The 24,117-nt window shown below is 46.6% G+C and overlaps 2 protein-coding genes across 2 annotated transcripts in view; one reads left to right on the top strand and one right to left on the bottom strand.

Moving 5' to 3' along the window:
• GON4L (gon-4 like) overlaps positions 1–11,429 on the top strand; it is a 45,925-nt gene extending 34,496 nt beyond the window's left edge. Inside the window, exons 25-32 of the mRNA XM_033136344.1 lie at positions 4,819–4,962; positions 6,158–6,301; positions 6,491–6,610; positions 6,720–6,833; positions 7,637–7,823; positions 8,712–9,465; positions 10,273–10,375; positions 10,949–11,429. Of these exons, the coding sequence (XP_032992235.1) occupies positions 4,819–4,962; positions 6,158–6,301; positions 6,491–6,610; positions 6,720–6,833; positions 7,637–7,823; positions 8,712–9,465; positions 10,273–10,375; positions 10,949–11,107 (1,725 nt within the window). The 3' untranslated portion in view covers positions 11,108–11,429. The remainder of the gene's footprint in view (positions 1–4,818; positions 4,963–6,157; positions 6,302–6,490; positions 6,611–6,719; positions 6,834–7,636; positions 7,824–8,711; positions 9,466–10,272; positions 10,376–10,948) is intronic.
• Positions 11,430–11,563: 134 nt separating this feature from the next.
• MSTO1 (misato mitochondrial distribution and morphology regulator 1) lies at positions 11,564–23,892 on the bottom strand. Its single transcript, XM_033136345.1, has 14 exons — positions 23,686–23,892; positions 22,570–22,705; positions 20,749–20,818; positions 19,926–20,001; positions 19,099–19,147; positions 18,427–18,556; positions 18,168–18,285; positions 17,114–17,245; positions 15,257–15,409; positions 14,734–14,865; positions 13,724–13,908; positions 13,446–13,550; positions 13,238–13,353; positions 11,564–11,896 (listed from the first exon to the last, which is right to left on the bottom strand). Exons 1-14 carry the CDS (start codon positions 23,764–23,766, stop codon positions 11,661–11,663), a joined length of 1,719 nt encoding a protein of 572 aa, XP_032992236.1. The 5' UTR covers positions 23,767–23,892; the 3' UTR covers positions 11,564–11,660.
• Positions 23,893–24,117: the final 225 nt, after the last annotated feature.

Genomic DNA, 24,117 nt, shown 5'->3' on the forward strand with positions numbered 1-24,117 from the left:
GGAAGGGGAAGACCTAAAAGACTACATAGTGAAGTTATTTTCAGGATTTTGGGAGATAGAAGAAATCAACGTCTCAGCGCGCATAGTGAAGGCCTTCAGATTTGGTCCAAGAGGTACCAGAGGAAAGAAAAGTAACAAAACAGTTAGTGACTGCTTGATTGTGTGTCACGATCGACACGATAGGGACTTCTTTCTGGACTGGCATTATAGAAACAACCTGGTGGTAGAGCAGAATAAAGTAATTTTTTATAAGGATATCCCCAGATTTTTCCTTGACAAAAGAGTTCCTTACAACGATTTGGCAACTGAGCTTAGAAAAAGGAAAATCCCCTTCAGTTGGGAATTTCCAGAAGGCCTGGCATTTACGTTTGAAGGAAAAAAGATAAGAATAAGGTCCCTGGCGGAGAAGCAGAAGTTTTTGGACAAGCATCTGGAACAATTTAAAGGCACACCATTAGACCCAGCACAATTCTACAGGTTCCCAGAGGTATTCCCACCACCGCCGGGACCACCACCAAGTCTACCAAGTCCAGGCAAGGATCCAGAGGAAGACAAGAAAGGAGAAGCAACTGGAGGAGAAGACTAGAGAAAGGAAAATGGCGCTCAAGTTAATGACATGGAATGTCCGGGGATTGAACCAGAGACCAAAGAGACGCAGAGTGTTTTATAGCATAGAAAAGAAGAATTTGGATATAATATGCTTACAGGAAACCCACATAGCCCGACGTCACAGAAGATTATTACAGAATAAAAAATTAGGCCAAGAGTTTATATCATCGGATAAGGTCAAGAAGAGAGGAGTAGTGATATACGCAAAGGAGAAATACAGCCCAAGACAGCTTTTTAAAGATGAAGAAGGGAGATACATCGCAATTGAAATTAACATACAAGGCGAAAAATTTTTGATTCTGGGACTTTATGCACCAAACGATGGAAAGTCAATCTTTTATAAGAAAATACATGACTTGCTGTTGGATTATTTGGATTACAAATTAGTTTGCCTTGGAGATTTTAACGGTGCAGTTTCCACATTAATGGACAGATCTCAAAGAACTAAATTAACGAATGATGGGAAACTCCCAAGGACTTTTTTCGAAATGGTGGACAATTTGAATTTGGTGGACTCTTGGAGATTAAAAAATCCCACAGATACAGAGGCAACATACTTCAGCGAACCTCAGCAGTCATGGTCGAGGATAGATTATATTTGGATTTCGAATGAATTGGCTCCAAAAATACAAAAGGCAGAAATTGGCCCCAAAACTCTTTCAGACCACAATCCTGTACAGCTAAATTTAAAAATGATTTCCAAGGATTCTTTTAGATGGAGAATGGATGACGCTTTGATGAGAAACACCAAGCTAGTGGAAAGAGCGGCGAAAAAGATGAAAGAATATTTTCAGATAAATTGGAGCTCCGAAGTGGAGAAAAGAATTGCTTGGGATGCAAGTAAAGCTGTAATGAGAGGATTTCTCATTAGTGAAAAAGCAAAAAAGAAGAGACAACAAAATGCAGAGATGGAGAGATTGTTGAAATTAATCAAAGAAAAGGAAAAAGAACTAAGAGGACATCCCAGATGTGTTAAAATTCAAAAAGAAATTAAATACTTGCAATCCCAATATGCCAATATAATGAACCAGGATATTGAATGGAAAGTGAAAATGATGAAGCAAAGAACATTTGAATCGGCTAATAAATGTGGAAAATTACTAGCTTGGCAATTGAAGAAAAGACAAAAGGTAAATGTCATCAATACCTTGGTAGTAAACGGAAAAAACGTGGAGAAACCAGAGGAAATCAGATGGTGTTTTCAAAGATTTTACAAGCAACTGTACAAGGAGGAGAAGATAGATGAAGCAGAAATAGACCGATTTCTGGAAAAAAACGGATTGCAAAAGGTCCCAGAGGAAAAATTAGTTACTCTCAACCACCCAATAACGACGCAGGAAATAGAAGATGCAATAAATAACATGCAATTGGGGAAGGCTCCAGGACCGGATGGATTAACAGCAAAATATTATAAGACATTGAAAGACTGGCTATCGCAGCCACTAAGAGAAGTTTGCAACAAGATATTAGAAGGAGATAGGGCACCAGAGACGTGGAAGGAAGCCTTTATCACACTGATTCCAAAACCAGATATGGATGTGACTCAAATGAAAAATTATCGTCCAATATCCCTTTTGAATGTGGACTATAAGATTTTTGCAAATATATTGGCTACAAGGCTGAAAAGAGTGTTGAAAGACTATATACATAGAGACCAAGCAGGTTTCTTGCCAGGAAGACAAATTAGTAATAATACGAGAATTATTGTGGACATTTTAGAAAAACTGGAGAGAAACATAAATACAGATGCGGCACTATTGTTTGTCGATGCAGAGAAAGCATTTGATAAAGTTTCTTGGACATTTATGAAAAAGAATTTGGAAAGGATGGGAGTTGGTGAAAAGTTTTTGAATGGAATTAATGCCATCTATACAGAACAAAGAGCCAAAGTAATTGTAAACAGTGTGATATCGGAGGAGTTTGAAGTTGAAAAGGGAACAAGACAAGGGTGCCCTATCTCCCCTTTACTTTTTATCACGGTCCTGGAAGTCCTCCTAAACATGATACGAAAGGACAAACAGATAAAAGGAATCCGTGTGGGAGAGAAGGAATACAAACTACGCGCCTTCGCAGACGATTTGATGCTATCCCTGCAGGAACCGGAAAGCAGTGTCCCCAGAGCCTTGGAAATAATCGAACAATTTGGACTTGTAGCTGGTTTCAAATTAAACAAGCAGAAAACCAAAGTTTTAGGAAAAAATATGAGTGCAGAACAAATCCAAAGAATACAGGAAGGCACTGGCCTCAATTTTGTCAAAACAGTAAAATATCTAGGTATCAATCTCACAACCAAGAATCTGAACCTGTACAAGGACAACTACGAAAGACTGTGGATGGAAATAAAGAAAGACATGGAGATATGGACTAGATTGAAATTGTCGTTAATGGGAAGAATTGCCGTGATAAAAATGAATGTCCTACCAAGGATGCTGTTTTTATTCCAAGCCATACCAATTCTGGACAAACTGGATTGCTTTAAGAAATGGCAAAAGGACTTATCAAGGTTTATATGGCAGGGCAAAAAGCCAAGAATCAAGTTTAAGATTTTAACAGACTCTAAAGATAGAGGAGGCTTTGCCCTGCCGGATTTAAGACTCTACTTTGAAGCAGCGGCCTTTTGCTGGCTAAAGGATTGGTTTAAACTAGAGAACGTTGATGTATTGGACTTGGAAGGATATGATAATATGTTCGGTTGGCATGCATACCTGTGGTATGACAAGGCTAAGATCCACAGAACTTTTAAGACGCATATAGTCAGAAAATCCTTGTATCAGGTCTGGATTAGATATAAAGATTTGTTAGAGAGAAAGACCCCTAGATGGATCTCTCCAGTGGAGGCCAAGGCCTATAAGAGACCGAACATGTCTGCAAACTGGTTAAGATACATGGACATATTGCAGCAGGAAGGGGACTCTTTTAAGCTAAAAAGCTACGATCAAGTGAAAAGCCAGGTCCCCGACTGGCTGCATTATCATCAGGTGTATGAAACATTCAAAACGGACAAAAAAGTTGGTTTTCAAGTAGAAAAATCAAAACTGGAAACAGAACTGATAGAATCGAACTTTAAAAACCTTTCCAAAATGTATAATCTTTTGCTAGAGTGGCATACGAAAGATGAACTGGTTAAATCATCAATGATAGATTGGGCGAAAGATGTAGGACATAATATTATGATGGATGACTGGGAGAGATTGTGGCAAAAAGGTATTAAATTCACTGCTTGTCATAGTTTAAGAGAAAATATAATGAAAATGGTTTACAGATGGTATTTGACACCAGTTAAGATAGCAAGGATGAATACCAAAATGTCAGATGTATGTTGGAAATGTAAACATGCGAAAGGTACCTTTTTTCATATGTGGTGGTTGTGCCCAGTGGTAAATGCTTTCTGGGATAAGATTTATAACGAACTCAAGAAGGTAATGAAGGTTACCTTTTGTAAGAAACCAGAGGCATTTCTCCTGAGCATAACTAATGAAGAGATACCCAGTCAGGATAGAGTGTTTTTTATGTATGCCACAACAGCAGCGAGAATTTTATTGGCAAGAACATGGAAAGGCGAAGAGATACCAACGGTGGAAGAATGGCAGATGAAGATGATGGAATATATGGAACTCGCAGAACTGACCGCCAGAATCCGGGACCAGAGGGAGGAGAAGGTGCCACGAGATTGGAAGAAATTTAAAGACTATTTGGTTAAATCAGTAAAATTGAATATTTGAGCAGAATTAAATAGAATAGCGGCTTTAGCAGGTATATGTTAGATAAAATTGTCAGTAAGATATTTTTGTGTGTAAGATTTAATTGTTAGAAAATATGTTAAGATTTGGTGTTTAAGTTAAGATATGATTAAGTAAAGTAAAGCACATTAAAAATTGAGCAAATGTGAACAGAATAAGATACAAAGCTACCTAGAAGGTATATATGATTTTGAAGACAGTGGAGGGAATGGGGGAAGTCCCCCAAAACAGAGAAGTTAGTAACAAGAAAAATAAGAGGATAAGTGTTAGTTTAAAGGTTTGTATATGTCTTTTTTTTTTTTACTGTAATTGTTTGATTGTGTTTTTGTGTTGTGTTTATGCATTGTATTTTTGTATTGCTAATGTTGTTGTTTATGTTATGTTTTTCATTTGTCTTAATAGAAAATAATAAAATCTTATAAAAAAAAAAAAAATGAACAGTGAAGATTGTTTCTCTTCCTTGGGGCAGTTTGAGGAGCAACAGGCTTTTGAGAAGAGCAGGAAGTTCCTTAGGCAACTGGAGATCTGCTTTGCGGAAAACCCTTCCCACCACCAGAAGATCATCAAAGTGCTGCAGAGCTGTGCAGAGTGCCTGCCCCAGGAGATAATCGAGGTAAGCAGACCTACGGGGGCTCATGGGAAATATGCTTGTTCTCTCTGTGTCCTGTCCCCTCAGCAAATTCTGGCTGTGGTGGGAATTGCAGGCTTTTTCTTGTGGCTAAAATACAACATTGCTGCAATTTTTGGTGTACTAGCTTGTATGTAACATGCATATACAGGTAACTCCTCTTATGCTCAATTTACTTATGTGATTGCAGCTTTGCGGGACTGCAGGGAGAAATTGAATAAATGGACAGCTGCGGAAAACCCATTCTCCATTCATTTATTCCCCTCCACCCATACAAGGCTGCGATCACAGGCTTACCTAGCTTTGGGAAGGTGGTGCAAGGGCTCTGGCAGGGTCCTAGAGCCCTCCTGCCTCCTCATAGCTGGGCAAGCAGTCCTCCACCTCGCAGGGTGGCTGGTTCCAGGGGTCCCTAGCTTTACAAGTTTTTGCATATGCGCATGGACCCCCAGAACCGAACCTTCACATGGGGCAAGTTACCCGTATTAATCCAGTGGCATATATTTCACTTTGGAAACTCCTCAGAAAGTCCTGAAGGAATTGTGTAGGATTCTCACAACCCCAGGACTGACTTTGTGGGAAGCAGAGCTCACGGCATTGGCTCTGCTGCGAGAGGAGAGCTCCACTGGGCCTCCTTTCTCCTCAACTGTCAGCTGGGGGTAGCCAGTCTATTAGACATTCTAAGCTGGAGTAATAGGTAGCAGGGCTCATTTCATCACATTCGCTGGAGGCCCATCTCCACCAAGCTCCTCCTGCCCCTGAACTGTGCTAGCAGGTTAACTGTGAAGGAAAAACCTACGTTGAAATTAGTGCCTCGGTTGGATGTTGATTTTCCTCTGCCCTCCTTGTCCCTTTTCCCTTGTGTGTAGTGTTTTGTTTTGTATTGTTTTGTTTTGGTATTATAAGCCTGCAGGTATTGGCTGCCTTGTTTTGATTGTGTGTAAGCTGTTCTGGGAGCCCTTTAGGCTGAAGAGTGGGGTACAAATGCTCTAAACCAATAAATAAGAAGGGAAATAAGAAGAAAAAGACATTGGACAAATGCTGCAAATGTTCCACACAGTAGGCTGGATCCTAAGCTTCCCCCTACCCTGATGGGCTATTTTGATATCTGGGGGGGGGGGGCACCTATCATTCAGGTATCAGTCACCCCTCTCCTTATTTTGTTTACTTTGTCTCTGTGCAGCTGAAGACCCAGATGTGGCAGTTGCTGAAGGGGCACGACCACCTGCAGGATGAGTTCTCCGTCTTCTTCGACCACTTGCGCCCGTCGGCCAACCGCCTGGGAGATTTTGAGGAAATCAACTGGACGGAAGAGAAAGAGTATGAGGTGGAGTTATCCTTTGACCTTCCTGGGCAGGTTGGGAGAGTGGGGCACCTGCTTTTTTCACGGCTTTCCGGAGTTGCGGGGAGAAGAGGCTCTGAGCTCCTATAGCAACGGGGGTGGTGGGGGGCAATTTTAAGCTGCAGGGATTCCCTGCACACCACCAGACAATGGCTCCTGTGCATCTTTTCCTAGTTTGATGGATTTGAAGAGGTGTCCTTGCCAGATGTGGAGGAGGAGGAGGACCCCCCCAAAATCCACACGACTGCGAAAAATAAGAAGAGGAAGGAACTTGGGGGGCAGAATATTGACAAGGTGAGGCTGGGGAAGCCCTTGGCGCGAAGCATTGCTCTTGGGAGCTCCTCCTCCCTGCTGCCTGTCCTGCTGAGGGTGTCACCTCTTCTCCTCTTGTGTGTGATTTCAGGAGTCTGAGTGGGCCGAGGGGGCCAAGGAGTGCTGCTGCTCCTGCCACGAGGGGAGTGGCGACCTCAGGCTGAAGAGGAGCAAGCGAAGGACCTGCAGCCACTGTAGCAACAAGGTCAGTCCGCAGCACCACCCTCTGTCCCCGAAATAAATAAATAAAGGTTAAACACAATTTTGTAAAAAAGCAAAGTGAACAAAATCAGCGGTTACATTCCCGATAAAATTGCATGTCAGCTTTAGGCGTCCGGGTTGCCTAAGCAGAAAGGATTTTAGGAGGTGCCAAATAGAATACAGGGAAGGTACCAGCCTAATGTCAACAGGCAAAGTTCCAGAGTGAAGACTGGTTCCTTACAGATGTGTAATGAAGTTTTCTGGTTGGAAGTGGTTGAGGGGGCATCTGTGGGCTAAGCCGACCCTCCAGATAAGCTGCTCCCAAACTGTTAAACGCTCTGTCTGTATACTAATGGTAACATCTCAAACCCAGCCTGAGAATCTCCATTTGGACCTTATAATAATATTGTTGCTACCATTTCATTGCTTGCATGTAGTTCTGGATGACGGAGGGTTAAGGTTTCTGCCTTAGTCATGGAGTTCATCTACATTTGTTCATTTCATTTTATCCCACCTTTCCTCCAAGGAGTTCAAGGTGGTATTCAAGGTGGCTCTCTTCCTCCCCATTTTATCTTCACAACAACCCTGTAAAGTAGGTTAGGCTGAGAGACTGTGACTGGCCCATGGACACCCAGTGAGTTTCATGACTGAGCAGCGATTTGAACCCTGGGTCTCCGGGGTCCTGGTCAAACACTCTATAGAGTCTCATGGCTTTTTTGGGGTGGGTGGCAAAGGGAAGCATACAAGTTTCATGGGTTTGGAGCAGGAGGTGTTCTGAGACGCTCTTGAACTTCACTTGGTCCACAGGCAGATGGCAAGGCCTACAGGAACAAAGATCCCCAGGAGCTCACCGACAGCCTCGTCCAGCGCGAACTGAGCCCTCGCCCCGAAGGGAAGGAGCCTGCGGAAGAGAGTCTGGAGCAGAGAGAGGACGGGGAGCAACCCCAGAGCAGGATGAGGACAGGCGCCAGGAGAGCAGACTCCACAGCAGGAGGTACCTTGGGAGTGAAAGGGGTGGGAAGCACAGACCCATGAACTTCCCCATGCAGCCCTGGGATCTTGTGCCAAGCGACCTCCTAATTGGCTCCGTGGGCTGGCGGGCGGGGATCCTGGCACGGGCAGGCAGGGGCTGTGTAAGATTTCATACTTTGTCCCTTCGGAGGACAAGGGCATCCTCTCTGGTCCAAATTCTGCTCTGTGCTTTGGAAACGTTTTCAGAAGCCACCAAGACTGACTGTTAAACCTGATATGTCATGCTAGAAATGGCACCTTTTAAATATGAAACAGATTTGTGGCTGTATATGCTTCGTGAAGTACAGCCTTTTTGATGAAGAGGGCTCTAGTCTGCAGTGTTATCTCCCACAGTAAGCCTCTTTTACGGTACCACAAGACTCCTTCAGGAGTGTCTGGAAGGAGGGGCTTGGGGTGGCTATAAACTGAGGCTGAATCCAGTTAAAGATGGAGATTTCGTGGCCATTAAAAAAAAACATTTTTATTTTTTTAAGATTGCATTATGTTTTATGCCACGCTTGGGCCCCTTTAGAGTGGGAGTGCGAGAGAGAAATTTACGAAATGCGTTTGGTCTTCCTCTCCTGTAGGTGAAGCTGAGGGGCCTGTGTGCAGTGCTTCCTGGGGGCCGTGATGAAGGAAGCACCCCCTCCTCTTAATGGCACATGTCCCAAGGAGCAGTTTGCTAGCTGTGGCTATTTTCACACAGGCTGGAAGGCGCATTTGCACCTAATGCTAGTTTTTAAGCTTAGCGTATCTCAGCAGCGCCATCTGCATAACCTTGTGCTGTATTTCATTTCCACGGTTTTTAATAATGTTGTGCAACGAGCAAGCGAGTGTGAACAATCCTTTCCCATCGTTTCTTCTTTCCTAGGTTCTCGTGCGGAAGGAAAACTTCCTTTGCCCAAGGAGACCCCTATGGAAGGGGGTGCGCTGCCAGGACCTCCCTGCCTCCCCAAAGCCAGCGATCCTGCCAAGCAGCTCCCTCCTTGTACTGCTGCCTCTTCCACGCTGCAGGTGCAGAGGGGTGCCCCACTGAAACCCCATCGATCCAAAAGTGGCTCCTGCCATATAGCAGGCGAGAGTGACGCAGGACTTGCCCCGAGGAGTGGGGAAGCTTCTTCAGGCGTTTTGGGGGGTGAGACTCTTGCAGGAGCAGCGGGTGCTGCAGCTAGCCCAGCTGTCAACCCTCCTTTGGCCAAGAGTTGGCCGCAGAAGCCTGTTCAGTCCAGCCCCTCGCGGGGGACAGCTTCTGCTCCTCGAGTGTGTCTCAAGGACAAGGAATTGGACAGGTTGCCATCATCTATGGATACAAAACCCAAAGGAAGGGATCTTTGCAGGTCACACTCCAAGGACCTCACGCCGCCGAAAGCAGGAGCGGCAAACTGTGGCTCTCAGACTCCAGCAGTGGCCTCTGGAGTTTGCAGCCCTCTGGCTACTGAAAGGAAAGGAAATGCCACGGAGACACTGTGTGCTAGTGGCCGCTCGGAGCTGCCAGCTGCAGGCGGTGGGGAGCGGGCCACCTCACTGCGGGGAGACGAGCTGCACCAGAGGGCAGTCGAAGCAACTGTGTGTGCTAAGAACATCAAGGTCAGCTCCACCGGGGAGAAGGTTGTCTTGTGGACCAGGTACTTTTTTTGCTTCCTTATTCAAAAGCCAGTACTAGGGGAGAACCGGGGTGGGTGCATGGGTGGGTACACGTAATTTTGCTTTAGAATCCCTTTGTTCCCAGAGGTATAAGGCATTCCGTCACCCCAACACTTGGATGCACTGAGGAAAAACCCAATCCTACATCAGGATGTACAGATAAGATTGAAAAAGTAGTGTGGGGTGTGAAACAGGTAGGTTGTGAGAAAATAGCAGTTAATCGGTGGGGTGTTAAAAAACAAGGAAGCCTGATACAGTGGTACCTCTGGTTACATACTTAATTCGTTCCGGAGGTCTGTTCTTAACCTGAAACTGTTCTTAACCTGAAGCACCACTTTAGCTAATGGGACCTCCCGCTGCCGCTGTGCTGCCAGAGCACGATTTCTGTTCTTATCCTGAAGCAAAGTTCTTAACCTGAAGCGTATGTAACCCGAGGTACCACTGTAGTGCCTTTGCCAACATGCCCCTATTGCTCCATTTCTGATAGGGAGCTGCCTTATACTGATTCAGACCTCTGGGTCCATGCAGCTCAGTATTGTCCACACTGACTGGCAGTGGCTCCCCCCAGGGTTTCAGGCAAGGAGTATTTATCATCCCTGCCTGCAGGCCGTTTCACTGAGTTTAAGGCCATTCCCCTGTGGATAGTGTGCTCATGTTAGAGGCTAACAGTGAGGACTTTCTTAAACACAAGCCTCCATCTGGCAACGAGCCTTGTGGGATTGATGAAGTCTGGCCCAAAGAGCAGCCCACTCGTTCTCTTTTTCCAGTGTCAGGTGTTTCTCTTACAGAGAGGCTGACCGGGTCATTCTGACCACCTGCCAGGAGCGAGGAGCTCACCCAGACACATTCAGTGCCATCTCGCAGCAGCTGTGCAACAAAACGGCAGAGGAGGTGAGTCCTGGGGGAGACAAATCTCTGGGAAGCGTTGAGTTCTTCTGTAAAGCTTAGGAATCCCTGGGTCCATAGATACGACTGGTGACACTTTACCCATGCAATTAGGATTGCACGTATTTCTAATTTTACAAAAGAAATAGGATCCACAGCAAGCTGCTCTGCAAATTGTGTGCTGTGGTCCCTTTGAAAATCTGCACTGAATGACAGGATGAAATGCAGTTTATGGATAACGACACTTTCAAAGAAGAAAGTTTAACTGAGCAGGGAGAGCCCTGTGTTTCAATCTTAGCTGGACAGTTGGCAATATTCAGAGATCCCTCTATGCCCACGGCCAATCGTTGGTGGCACATTATCCTGTATTTGAATACAGGGTTAATTTTACGAGCCAGGAAATACAAATTTCTTGTTTGGTGGTGGATTTAGGGTAGAAGGTAAGTGTGCCATTGCTTCTCTTTCCTACCTTCATCTAAAAAAAATGAAATAGTATCAGTTGTCGGACTAGATTAGCTTTGGAGGCAATTTGCTTGTCTCACCTTCTCTCCCTCCATTACAACCCTGTTCTGCTCTCAGGTAGCCCATCGGTTCAGGGAACTGATGACTTTATTTCACACGGCTTGTGATGTCAGCTCAGAGGACGAAGAAGATGGAATGAGCACCAGCAACACTGACCAGCTTTCTGACAAAGAGCCAGTCCTCTCTGAGGAAGAGCAAGAGGAGCAAGGCTTTTGAAAGCGTGAGCCAGTACTACTACTGAAGAGGAATGGGGATGGCTGAGTAATCTTGTTTGCATTTGGCTCCTGAGAACTCCATCTGACCCCCACCCCCCCCACATCAAACTTGTAGTCACCTTGAAAGATTCCCCCTTCCCTAAAAAAAGTGGGGTCTGCTGTGTGATGGAAGTCATGTAGGCTGCACTCGTTCTTGGATAATGGCTGGTGTAAATATTTTAAATAGTAGGAAAAATATGTACAATCTCTCTTTGTGCTGCTTCTGAGTGAATATTTATTGTGGCAGTTGTATTTTAAGGAATAAAAAGTCATTCCTGTTGTAGGAGATGAAGAGCACTTTCTTACCTCTGCGCACAGAATCTGCCAGGTTACTGCAGGCCTGAAGATCGGGCAGATGACTTTAAAAAAAACACCTTTGGCTTAACAGTCTTAGTAGCACAAGACACGATACATAATGGAGGAGAGGTATTAGGGGATTTATTGTTTTTATAAATGCGAGCAAGGGCTAGTAGATGTTTTCCTGTTCAAAGGCACTGCAGAAAATACGCATGCACTCAGTCCGCCTCATCCTCCGAATCTGCTGCTGAGCCCCCGCTCTCTTTGTAACAGTGGGACAGTGTCCTCAGCTCCTCCACAGCTTCCTCAAAGTCATCCATTTCAACTCCTACTGAGAAAAAGCTTTCCCATCGCCGGACGTCAACTTGGCGCAACTCTTCGTAGAAACTGCCAAGGGTTTTACGCAGGATAGCCAAGGACTGGAGGGCTCCAAAGACAGGGATACTTTCAACAGCTGTGTAGGAGAGAATGAAAGGATTTGAGAGAACCCATTCTGACTGCAGCAGTGCCAGAGCACCTTTATGTCTACTGCCCCCGTAGCCTTGTCAGTGGTCTAGCATAACCCATCTTCCAAATGAGACTGGTGCCCACCCAGCCCGATTGAAATTCTTCGCCTTGTGCTAGTGCTGGGGGTCGCCAAACTTACCTGGCCTCGGGCTGATTCCTCCAGCGCCGATCACGCAGCGGGCCGGAGGAGCACGTACCCACACGCTATTCATGGCGCACTTTCGGGTCAACGGAGCGCCGAAAATAGCTTGTGCGCATGCGCAAGCGTCATTTCCGGCGCACTTCTGGGTTGGTGGAGCACCGGAAATAGCTCGTGCGCCGGAAATGACGCATGCGCACAAGCTATTTCCGGTGCTCTGCCGACCCGAAAGTGGGCAGCCGCGCCAGTAAGAGCGGGAGGCGGGGGTTGCAGCGGGCCAGAAAACTGAGTCCATCTGGCCCGCGGACCTTAGTTTGGGGAAGCCTGTCCTAGTGCAAAAGGGAGAGAGAGATAATACCAGCAAGCCTTGCTTCAGTGGTACAGTGCTGGCCTATTGAGAATCATTAAACGGGAAGCACTTGGTTAGTCATTGAATTAGCTTCTTGCCAAACTTTCTGCACATATGATCTATGCAAGCCTTTCCCGGCCTCATGTCCTCCAGACTAACCCCAAGGGGTGAGGGGAGCTGTTGCCCAACACATGGAGAGCCACACTCATGTCCTATGCACATGCCCCAACCTATCAGGGATCAGATCACACATTAAATGCATTTACAGGGGTATAAAGAAGGGCTAAATAACTTGTTGGGCTCTAACCCCCATCAGCCCCAGGCAGTAGGGCAAATGATGAAGGATGAGGGGAGCTGCAGTTCAGCAACAGGAAGGCCACAGGCTCCTGAGCCCTGGCAGTGGTGGGACATGGTCCCTTTTTCAACTGGAACTGCTGGGAATTGAAAGTGGGAGCTGCTGTCTGTAAAGCCCTTCTAGTGAACTGGGAGGAGAGGACAAATACTTAGGCCCCTACCCATCATCCGGGAACTTCCACAGTGCAGCCCTAACCCAGTTTATGTAGAAGTAAGTCTTTCTGAGTACAGTGGAGCTGACCTCTGCAGTAAGCGGGGTCAGGAGTACAGCCACAGTAGAAGTGCCAAGATAGTCTCAAGTGGGTTTCTAACGTTACCTCGCAGAACTCCACATTCCCACTTTTCCTTACCCCTCACCACAAGTTTTAATGGGCCAAACACAAACCTGACACTTCACGTTCTCAGCTGCTTCTCCTACTGCATTATCCAGAGCCCAGGCTTCTTACCTGCTGAAGCGCTTGAAGGCTTCTCCAAGAGGAATCCATCCTTGTTGAGGAGAGGAGAGAAGTACTGGGGGTAGGGAGCCAGCAGCTTGCAAGGGCCTCGAAGTAAGTGTGATGTGCTGTTCCGCAAGCACAAAACAAGCATTAGGGACAGAAGCCCGGTCACCACCTTTCCTCTATACCCCCCACCTTCCCTGTTAGTTTCACTAACCTCAAGGTTCTGGGGGAGATGGTGTACAAGTAGCGGGCCAGCACCTCCTGTCCCGTCTCGCACATGTGGAGGACAGACTTCGGCTCAGAGCCTGCAGGGGAATTGCTACAAGAGACGCAAGTGGGGAATGGGTCAAGGCCGCAGGGAAGTGCATGTGTGTTTGTGTTAAAGCCATCTGCATAGCTCTGCCTTCAGAAAAAGTGAGAGGAGTAACCCACTGTAGGCCCACTCCCCTGCCACCACTGAAGGAAGAACCCCCACCCACCCAAACCTCTTACCTCACTTGGTGCTCCTTGTTGATTCCTCTCAGCACAACAGACTGAGCAAAACAGTGGCTCTCTCTTTGCTCGCCACATGAAGACAGTGGGCTCCAGGGCATGGCAGACTGCTGGTTGCACAGAGCATCGGGAAGGGACTGCTCCTGTGCCACAGGAAATGGTACAGCTGCTACTGCAGCTGCTACCTGGAGGAGGAGGCATACATTGATCACCAGCAGATGTAGGACTAGAAGGGACGGACTGACTTCTCCAAAGCCCTGACAGGTTACCCCAAAGTGCTGTGTACCAGAACAAGTAAAAATGCCAGAACCAACCAAGGTGTGCCACAAGAGTGGGCCAGATGATGCTTGGAAGGGAAAGAAAAACCCAATTTGGAGAAAATTGTGAGTTTAAAAGCCATTAAGCCACAGTTTGAGCAAAACAAGAAATAAACTGGTTTCATTGCCTTCAGTGCACTGACTGGTCAAAATTGGGGCCTAATTATGAAGCAAAACTGATTGGTAGATTTCCCCAAAAGGAAGTTCTGATGGGGGTGAAATTTCATCCGTGCCAGTATCTGATGGCTCACAGGGAGGAGGATTCTCTTGCCAAATACGCCACTATTAATGCATTTAAACTCCTATTTTAAAAGACTCATAGCTCAGTGCCAGAGCATCTGCTTTGCATGCAGATGGTGCCAGGTTTCATCCCTGGCGTCTCCAGGTAGGGCTGGAGAAAGACTCCCTGCCTGAAACCCTGGAGAGCTGCTGCCAGTCAGGGTTGACAACACTGAGTAAGCTAGAAAGTCCAATAGTCCAAATTGGTAAAAGCTATAAAAGCTAATCCAGGCAAACTGGCACTGGAACATTTAAGGCACTTAGCAACTGAATGCACATATTCCTGGTCCTGATGGAAGCTGTTCTCATTTTACACTCTGAACATTAGAAATCCTGCAACTTCCAACCTTGCTTTTGAGAGACTGAAGGGTTGGCTAGGGAAATGGCAGGAGTTCAAAGAAAATCATGTAGTACCTTCCGCCCAGAGAAATTCAGGGCCTCGGCAAGATGTGACATGGAGATGGCTGACGTCTGGAGCCGGTAGGGAGCAGTGACCGTGTCCAGGGCTGTGGCGAGGATGGCACTTGTATGATAGTCCAGTGTTGCCTGCAGAGGGTTATAAAATCAAGGCACAGTCATATCAAGGAACATCTCCCCGAAGTTCAGATTTCCGCCCCCAACAGATGCTATTTGAGTCTAGTGCACTGTGAATTGCAGAAAGACAATTCTGGTGGCTGAAATTCCAGTTTGATACTAAGGAAAAGAAGTTATGAGGATCCTTAGAAGCAGGACCAGGGAAAATCAGGGAAGGTGACACTGGACGCACAAACTTCACGCACACAGCTCAAAGGCATAGCTGTCAACCTTTCCCTTTCTTTGTGGGAAATTCCCTTATTATAGCATTGGGAAACAGCAGGGATGTCAAAGGAGTTCTTATTCCTCCATCATGTGTGCGTGCAGGCATACTCAGAAGGTGTCCACCTGCAGGAATACTGACCTGATAGTGAACATATGGGAGTGTGACGGGGGGCGCTGGTCTGAGTCCCAGGCTTCCGTATAGTGACAAGGGGCAGAAGAGCGAACTGTGGCTGGAAAGACGGACGAACCCCAAGACTGTGTTCATGAGCCTGTAAAAATTCCTTTGTGGAATCTGCAAGGTGGTAGAAAAGCAGTCACACCAGAAGGGGTAGTGTTGCACAAAAACTGTAAGTGCGTACTTTGAGCAAGTGGGAACAGTGAGTCTGTCTTTATGCAATTTCTTTTTTGGGGGGGCGGGCGGGGATATTGATATTGATATTATTTATTTTCAACAGGACAATTTGCAGAACATGGGACAGGTAGGCCAACGAAACAGTTCGGGAGGTGCAGGATATGAAAGGGAGAAACAGTTTGCAATTGGGTATTGGGAGATGAGGCAAAGAGCCCATTCTAATGAAAGTTTGCTCTGTGTGCAAGTGCAGGTATTTCCACGCTAACTATGTGCTAACTCTATACGCTTAGCGCAGTGGTCACCATCCTAATACCCATGGCCCGGAAGCAGCCCGCAGACGTCATTTGACTGGCCCACAAGCCCCCCCCCCTGAACTGAGTTGCCCGCTGGCGTGCAGCGCTAAACCGGCGCGGCACAGCGCAGCACGGGGACTCACTTCTGTGGCACCGAAAATCGCATCTGCGCACGCACAGACGCCGAAAATCACGGGGCGCGTGTGCATTCCAGCCCACAGAGGGATCTCTGTGGGACCGATCTGGTCCAGGCAAGATAAACCTTGCTGACCCCTGGCTTAGCGCTTCTAAAGGATTTGTTTCAGCATTCATCAAATGGGGTTGCATCCAATGTCATTCAGAACACGCCCATTGAAATTAATGGACATTACTAACTTAGGGCCATTGGTTTCAATAGGTCTACTCTGATAACAAATTAGTAGGCTATAACCCATAGTGAATTAGGAAATAAAGAGTCCTAAGGCTACCACTTATGCAGCTATCTCTCCTGCCTTCAAAGATCTAATAAGTAGATCTTTGAGTAACTAACTTTTACCTAAATATCTTATTAATGAACTGACTACACAATCTTGAAGAAGAGCTAATGGATTAATCTAAGATCTTTCTAGACATCAGCTAATTAAGAATTCTGCTTGTTGTCAAAACTAAGTTACTTAATTATCATTTCCTTTCATCCTGTTTCTGATGTTTTAACTAAGTTCTTCAATAAATATTTTTGAACTGTTTTCCCACTAGATGCATTGATGTGTTTACTGAAGCACATGAAAAGGAAAATCAAATCCATATATTGGTCTTGGGGTATTGTACTTTATAAAGATGGCTACAATTTTCTATGCTAGACCACAGAAAAATGCCCATAAGCCAAGCTAAAAGTGATTTAATCAGTAAACTTTAGGAGCAATTCAGTATAATAAAGCTAAGAGCATTACTGAAAGTTAAGGAGAGGAACATGGAAACTGTGAATAAATGGAATTTAGTATCCCAATATGTTAAGTGGGAATGAGGGATATCAGGAAGAGGGATAGTTTATATGATTTTATACAGCTTTACTGTGAGAGTATAATATTAACTAGCTAATAAATGCTTAGTCTTAGGATGATCCCTGGAATGTATTTAATTTTATTATATTCTGTTATATTCAATTATATTCAATCAGGTCTGTGTATATTTAGTCAGGAGTAAGCATATGTCCAGCTACATTTATCTTCCCAGCTTAAGCCCAGCCCTCCATCCTCTTCACAACACTGGTTCTCATTGAGGAGATCTCTGAACTGCTTTCATTCCCAACCAATAACACTTTTCAGGAGGGGAGGGAAGAGCAAAGAGTTTGCATGGAGGGGGGCATACTTACGGCTGCATTAAGCACCGGCGTCAGCCCCCATGTCAGGACTCCCTTCCCTGCGTACTCATCCTGAAGCAGCTCCGTGACCTTTGACCCAACCCCCGAAAATCCGTTGTGCAGGTCACAGAGAACCTGGAATCCCTGTGCAAGGAGGGAAGTGTGCAGATACATTGTGATCTGAGGCCGGAATTAGGGTGACCTGACAACTCAAGAGTTGGTGCCAGCACACTGCTGCAAGCCCAGGCTGTGCCACATCTAATCTCAGCTGCTTCACAGCCTTCCCCACGCTGAAGGGACAAATGCCCCAGGAGCCTGGGTGCTGCTGAGATTCGGCATGTTAAACCTGGGTGGTGCCACATCCTGGCCAAGACACAGACACAGCTTGCCTAAGAATTAAGCAGTGCTATTGAAATGGGCTGCTCCATTGCTTTTCCAGTGAGCTCGCCTCATCCCAGGGGTGGAAGACAGGCTGGTGAGCTGGAGCAGAAGACGGAGAGTAGAAAAAGGGAACTCTGCTCCTAACTGATCAGCACACCTCAGTGCTGAATAGCAGGATGCACCAGCCTCTCATCTAAGCACTGGATGTTTCAGCCTGCAGGCCTCTCCGACTGTTGTGAGGGGGGCGGGAAAGGGAGAGAAGGGGATGAGCAGTGATGTCATGGCCGAGGGCCTGAGCAGCTTCTCCAGGAGGATCTCTCCCCCCCCCCCACCGCTGAAGTTCCAGGCTGAAGGAGGTAACTGTTATTTGCCAAGGAGCTGCTCAATATCTGAAATGCAATAACCACCTGCAAAACCCTGGAAACTGGGCCATTATGCAGCCTCTGTGGCACAGCTGTGGAAACCATGGCCTTCCAAATGCTGGACTCCCAACTCCCATCAGCTCCCAGCCAGCAAGGGATGATGTGAGTTGTAGTCCAGCAACAGAAGACCACAGATTATCCACCCCTGTTCTGGGACTAGACACCAGGGCCTGCTTTACTGCTTTTTCTCAAGTGAGCTGGACCTCAGCCCATGGCACCAGCCACCCTTCTGGGCAGAACAAGAGACTATAGCAAATGCTCACCTGCAGGTAGTCACACTCTTCCACATAGAAGTGGAGCCTGTCTTCGAGCTCCTCAAGGTATGTGCCCTCTTGTAGCAGCTTTTCCCCTTGTCCAAAAGTCTCCAGCCGGCTGCAATCCCTGAAAGAAAAGTGGCAGCATCGTTCCAAAGGTGCCTTCCGGAGAGGGCAGACAATATTCTTGCAGGGACTGCAGGCTACCCAGCATCTCCTGGTCCGCCCAGGAAAAAGGTAGCCCAGAATACTGAGAAACATTCCTTACCCATCGTGATTGTACTGGTGGATGGTTACTATGCTACGAGGGTGTAGGTGTGTGCAGAGGAAATCCGACCAGAAGCCTGTCCTGCTCTCTGAGCAAGTCTCATCCTGCCTCTCACGGAGCGGAGGTCTGTCTGGAAGCAGAATGGTTATCACCACCATCTATTAATTTATATACTGCTTATGTGCCAAAATGGCTTCAGAACACAGGCATTAGCTGGGTGGAAATGGCTCCATCAATTTACCAGCCTGCTGCCCAGTGGCAAGTGCTTCTCTGTTATCAGGTGAGCACACTAGCAATGCCAGAAGAAGTTCTGCCCATGGGGGAGAAACCTCCTCTCTTTTCTCCAACCCCCAACTGTGTCTATAGAGAAAAGGAGCCACAATTTATTTCACTTACTATTCAGGCTTTTGTAGGCGGTGGTAGCAGTCTAGGCGTGGCTTACTGCAGGAGTCCAGCAAAAGGGATTAACACCCCTTCATAATCTATGTTTTCTGCAATTGCCAGGGGCACTCAGGGCAGCCAAACATAATTCATTTGGCTAGCAAATGAAGCCAAAACTTGGAATACCTTGTGAACGGATCAGAAGCCTTCCTCAAAATACCTTTTGAAAACATATCTGCCCATTCTACCCCTACAGGAAGCCATGCATGCAGAGCACACACACATCTTTACCACCAGGAAGGGTCCTTGGAGCAAAACTGCCATGGGGTGGTCTGTTATCCTAAAAAGAGAGAGAGACATTCTGACCTGAGGCTGTGATTTAGCCATAGAGGAATCAAGAGATCCATATAGCTGCTGGTAACTCAGGAGAAGTGAACCTGTAGCCCTCCAGATGCTGGTGGGCAGCTTACAAACCTGGAGCTTACTGTATAGCCCTCATACCTAACAGCTGTCATTAGACCTCTCTGTGAATTGGTCTAACTCTTTTAAAACCATATAAGCTAGGGCCAGTATGGTGTAGTGGTTAAGAGCGGCAGACTCGTGATCTGGTGAACCGGGTTCGTGTCCCCGCTCCTCCACAATCAGCTGCTGGGTGACCGTAGGCTAGTCACACTTCTCCCAAGTCTCTCAGCCTCACTCATCTCACAGTGTGTTTGTTGTGGGGGAGGAAGGGAAAGGAGACTGTGAGCCATTTTGAGACTCCTTAGGGTAGTGATAAAGCGGGATATCAAATCCAAATCCAAACTCTCTATTTCCCCAGCTGCCCTTGGCATTTAACAGACAGTGGAAAGACGAATGTTAGCACTTAATTCCAAGGATTGCCAGCAACACAGGAATAACAACAACAACAACAACAACAACAACAATTTATTATTTATACCCCACCCATCTGGCTGGGCCTCCCCAGCCACTCTGGGTGGCTTCCAACACAATATTAAAATACAATAATTCACCAGATATTAAAAGCTTCCCTAAACAAGGAAAAGCTCCAGGCTTAACAATGCTGGTTCAAGGGCAGAAAAGAAACAGTGAAGCTCCAGGGGCAGAGGGTATCTTACCTCTAACCTGTTGAGGTCTGGCAGGAAAGGGTTGGCAGGGGATGGGTCTTCTCGGTGCGTCGTCAGATTTCCCTTCCTGAAAAATTGAGCCCTTTAACCACAGGGTTCTGCACAAATTGCAGCAGAGATTGAAGGGGTGTATGTGGAGTGCAGAATACTGCCTTCCCCTGCTGCCTTTAAAACACACAGGATCTAGAGTGCCACACCACTGCTGCCCCAAATCTTGCAACTGTAATTAGGCAGATTTAAACTTCCAAGACTTGGTGTCTGAGTTTGTTAGCTTTCTTCTTTCATTCCCACCACTTTTTTTTCTTTTCTGTCACAGCATGTGGGCAGGGGAGAATGAGATTTTTTAATCTGTCTATGGTGCTTAGTAAAGTTTCGGTTCTTTATACATGATGAATAACAAGATTTTCTGTTAATTTTAACTTGTTGAATAATGTTTCCCTCACAGAAACATCGGGTTTGTTAGTTTTTTCTTTCCCATCAATATTGTAGAAAACGTCTCCATGTTCATGAAGTGTTGGGGAACATAGTGAACCGTTATGAAAAGAATACCATGCCCAGCCTGACATCTCCTAGCCTCCAAAATTGTAGCAGTAACCTGTCTATAACCATAGGGACTTGAAACATTTTTCAAAAGTTGAAATCAGAACACCAGGAGTCCATTTTGTATACTATTCTCACCTCTGTGCATCAATAATGCATCGACAGCTGCGTTATTAGGTTTCCCCTACAATCATTAGTAAGCCATCCTATAGATCTGATTATGCTGTGCACAGGGTAGTAGTTTATACATGGTTTTTTTGGGGGGGGGACTCACCATGTCAAAGGGGTATTTGTCTTTGCATCTGCATACAGGCATCCCTCCTGCTTCAAAGAACTCAGGCTCCCTGCAGAGAAACAAAAAGCGCTGTCACTGTGAAAGCTGCTTGTCAAGATAATAACTGTGAATGCCAAGTATCCCAGATCAGAAGAGAGGCCACAGGATTTGAGGGATTTCCTTTTACTTTATGCCAGGGGAGCTCTAAGGGACAACACTCAGCCTACATAATAAAGTACACCCCATACATAATACACACCATGGTAGACACCATACATTTAAAGCAAAGGCTTTCCAACAAATAATCCTGGGAACTGTAGATTCCCCCAGTACTACAATTCTCAGCACCCTTACCAAACCAGTTCCCAGAGTTATTTGGCAGGAAGAGTAATGTGCTTTGAGTATATGGTATGTTACGCAGCCTAGGAAGGAAATTAGGTTGAACAGCAGCTCCCAAGACCAGGTACTCTCTCTTGCAAAACTGGCAAGTCCCAGGGAGATTAAAGAACCTATACAGTGGGGACAGGTGTATAATTGCATTGTGTTTCCAGTACGCCACTTAGAGATGACTGTGAAGTGGTATACACACACTATTTAAATATATAAATAAAGCCAGCCAGCCTGATCAGTCACTAAACTTATTGGACTTGTGGCTAACTATCGGAACCTAGCCTACCTCACAGGGTTGTTACAAGGATAAAAGCGGTGGGTGCTGTAAACACTGCCCCCTGATCTCCTTGCCGGAAGGGTGGGATAAAATAAATAAATACCAGCAATAACAGCAGCAGCAAGTTGACAGAAGCTGCAATTGCCACTCGCTTGTCTGGGACGCGGGTGGTGCTGTGGGTTAAACCACAGAGCCTAGGGCTTACTGATCAGAAAGTTGGCGGTTCGAATCCCCGCAATGGGATGAGCTCCCGTTGCTTGGTCCCAGCTCCTGCCAATCTAGCAGTTCAAAAGCGCGTCAAAAGTGCAAGTAGATAAATAGGTACCACTCCGACAGGAAAGTAATAGGTGTTTCCATGTGCTGCTCTGGTTCGCCAGAAGCGGCTTAGTCATGCTGGCTACATGACCCGGAAGCTGTATGCCGGCTCCCTTGGCCAGTAACGCAAGATGAGCGTCGCAACCCCAGAGTCGGACACGACTGGGCCTAACAGTCAGGGGTCCCTTTACCTTTAGCTGTCTGCATTCCCCAAATGGATTGGGCTGCTGCTCCTTGCTTACAGAAACCATAGGTTGTACCTGCCTTGTGAGGGACAGTCACAGGACCATCTGCTCTGGGAGCAACAGTGTCAGCAAGATCTTGGCTGCAATGGGAGTGACAATCAGCTCGCAGATTTCAGCTAGACCCTCAGAGGCCAAGGTCCCACCCTGAAAGGTTGGTAGTGTCTGGCATTTCCAGGAAGGCTGGGCTGCCAGGATATTTCTCAGAGGACTGCCAAGTCCTGTAGCTGTGTGGCTAACTTCCGCCCGAGCTGATTACGGTAAGTAACCTGGAATGTCTTAAGAATTTGTGCCTGAGCTCATTTCCTTTTTCTTCTCCCTTCCCCACCCATTTTTTTCTTGTGTATCATGTCATTTATCTGTTGTAACCCCAAGGGCAGGACTATATTCTTTTATTGATTTGTAAGCCACTTCACCAGAAGAGCAGGGTCTAAATGCTTTGAATAAAAACAAATGTACGTACATCGAAGGAATGTGGCCTGTGTTTTCCTGCTTCCAACATGTGGCTTCCATGATGCAGAAAATGACATGAAGAAGAGGATGATTTGGGCTAAACTCTCCCAGAAACCATACTACACACTTCTCTCTATCACCCACCTTTGAGGTCCATAAGGATGAGGCGGGGTGTGTATGTCTCTCGCCCCTGGAGAGTTCTTCCTCCTCGGAAGAGGACGTCATGGCAGATCCCTTCATCTGATTGTGCAGTTGCAGAATCCAAGCAGAACGAAGCTTCCTGGGAAGGGGGAACAAAATAATTTAAAAATATCGGTACATTAAAAAAGAGTTCTAAACTAGCAAGTACTCTATTAAGACCACTTTGGTATATTTACTCCATTTATTTTGTAAGAGATGCTTCGAATTGGCGAGAGTAGAGTTTTAAGTCTCAGGCGGGGAAGCTGTGGCCCTCCAGATATTGTTGGACATCATCATTTGGGGCATGGAAAAAGTGGTTAGAGAAAAGCTTTCCTCCCTCTCTCCAAAATGATTGGGGACATCCAATGTCAGGAGACTCAGGGCAGGCAAAAATGAGGTAGGTTAGCCCCCAAACCCCTCCTATTTTATTCTCACAATAAGCTCAACAGAGAAACCAGCCCCAGACTTCTATTTTACTCACAACAACCCTGTGAAGTAGGCTTCCCTCAAACCTTTTATTTTGCTCATGCGACTATTCTGTGGTGAAGCCTAACCACAAACCTCCTATTTGGGACGTGTTGTACCTATGAGCTCGCTTTGCCCCACACCGGCCCACTCGACCTTTCTGCCAGAGGAACCAGCACTGCCACAGAGCCACACAATACCCACCCCACATTTGTCAGATCGATGGTGGCGCCTCCCCTTTGGAACTCCCTGCCTATTGAGATCAAGAAGGTGCCTTCCAGCAGGACTAAGAAAAAATAAATCCTGTTTATTATTTTATAAGCAGGTGCTTATAAAGCTGAGGTGATTTTAACCTGTTTTAGTATTTTAATTTTTATGTTTTATCAGTAGAGTTGTGATTTTTATCATTTGGAGGTGGCTTTCCTTTTCCTTTTTTTTTACGGTCAAGCGGTGTATAAATTTTGTGAAATAAACAAATATTCCCCCCCCCTCACAGCAACTGCCCTAGGAGAAACTGCGTAAACACGCTCGCCACGCCCCTTCCCGGCCTGCGCGCGCACAGCCTGCCCAATCACAGGCTTCCTTCACATCAGCATCTCCCCTCTCTGGTATTACCTGAAGCCCCCACCAGTGGGCACCGACGCTCCCCGCGTAGTGGCCCAACTGGAGCGTCACCACCTCGCGGGCCCCTGACATCCCCCAAATGTCAATGGGAGCGGAGGGGGGAGGGGGCGGATGACACGCAGAGCGGCCGTTAGGGAGCAGCGGCGGGCAGATGGGAAAGTGCGCACGCGCCGGAGCGAGCCGCGAGGCGGTTTACAAGTCGGCACCGCGGACGTTGCGCGCGTCTGCGCGGCGAAGCCCACCCCTTCCGCTCTCCTATTGGCTCAGACGGGCCACCCAATGCCTGGCGGCTTGCGGTCGGCGCGCGAGCGAGAAGGGTTCGTTGCGCCGCCTTGTCTCTTCCCCCATTGGTTTGGAGAACTAGGAAAGTGGGCGGAGCTGCATCGGGAGAGCCGCTCTAGGCATGCCTTAGCCTGCGCAGCA

This window comes from Lacerta agilis, chromosome 17, assembly GCF_009819535.1.
Source record: "Lacerta agilis isolate rLacAgi1 chromosome 17, rLacAgi1.pri, whole genome shotgun sequence".
Taxonomy (NCBI): domain Eukaryota; kingdom Metazoa; phylum Chordata; class Lepidosauria; order Squamata; family Lacertidae; genus Lacerta; species Lacerta agilis.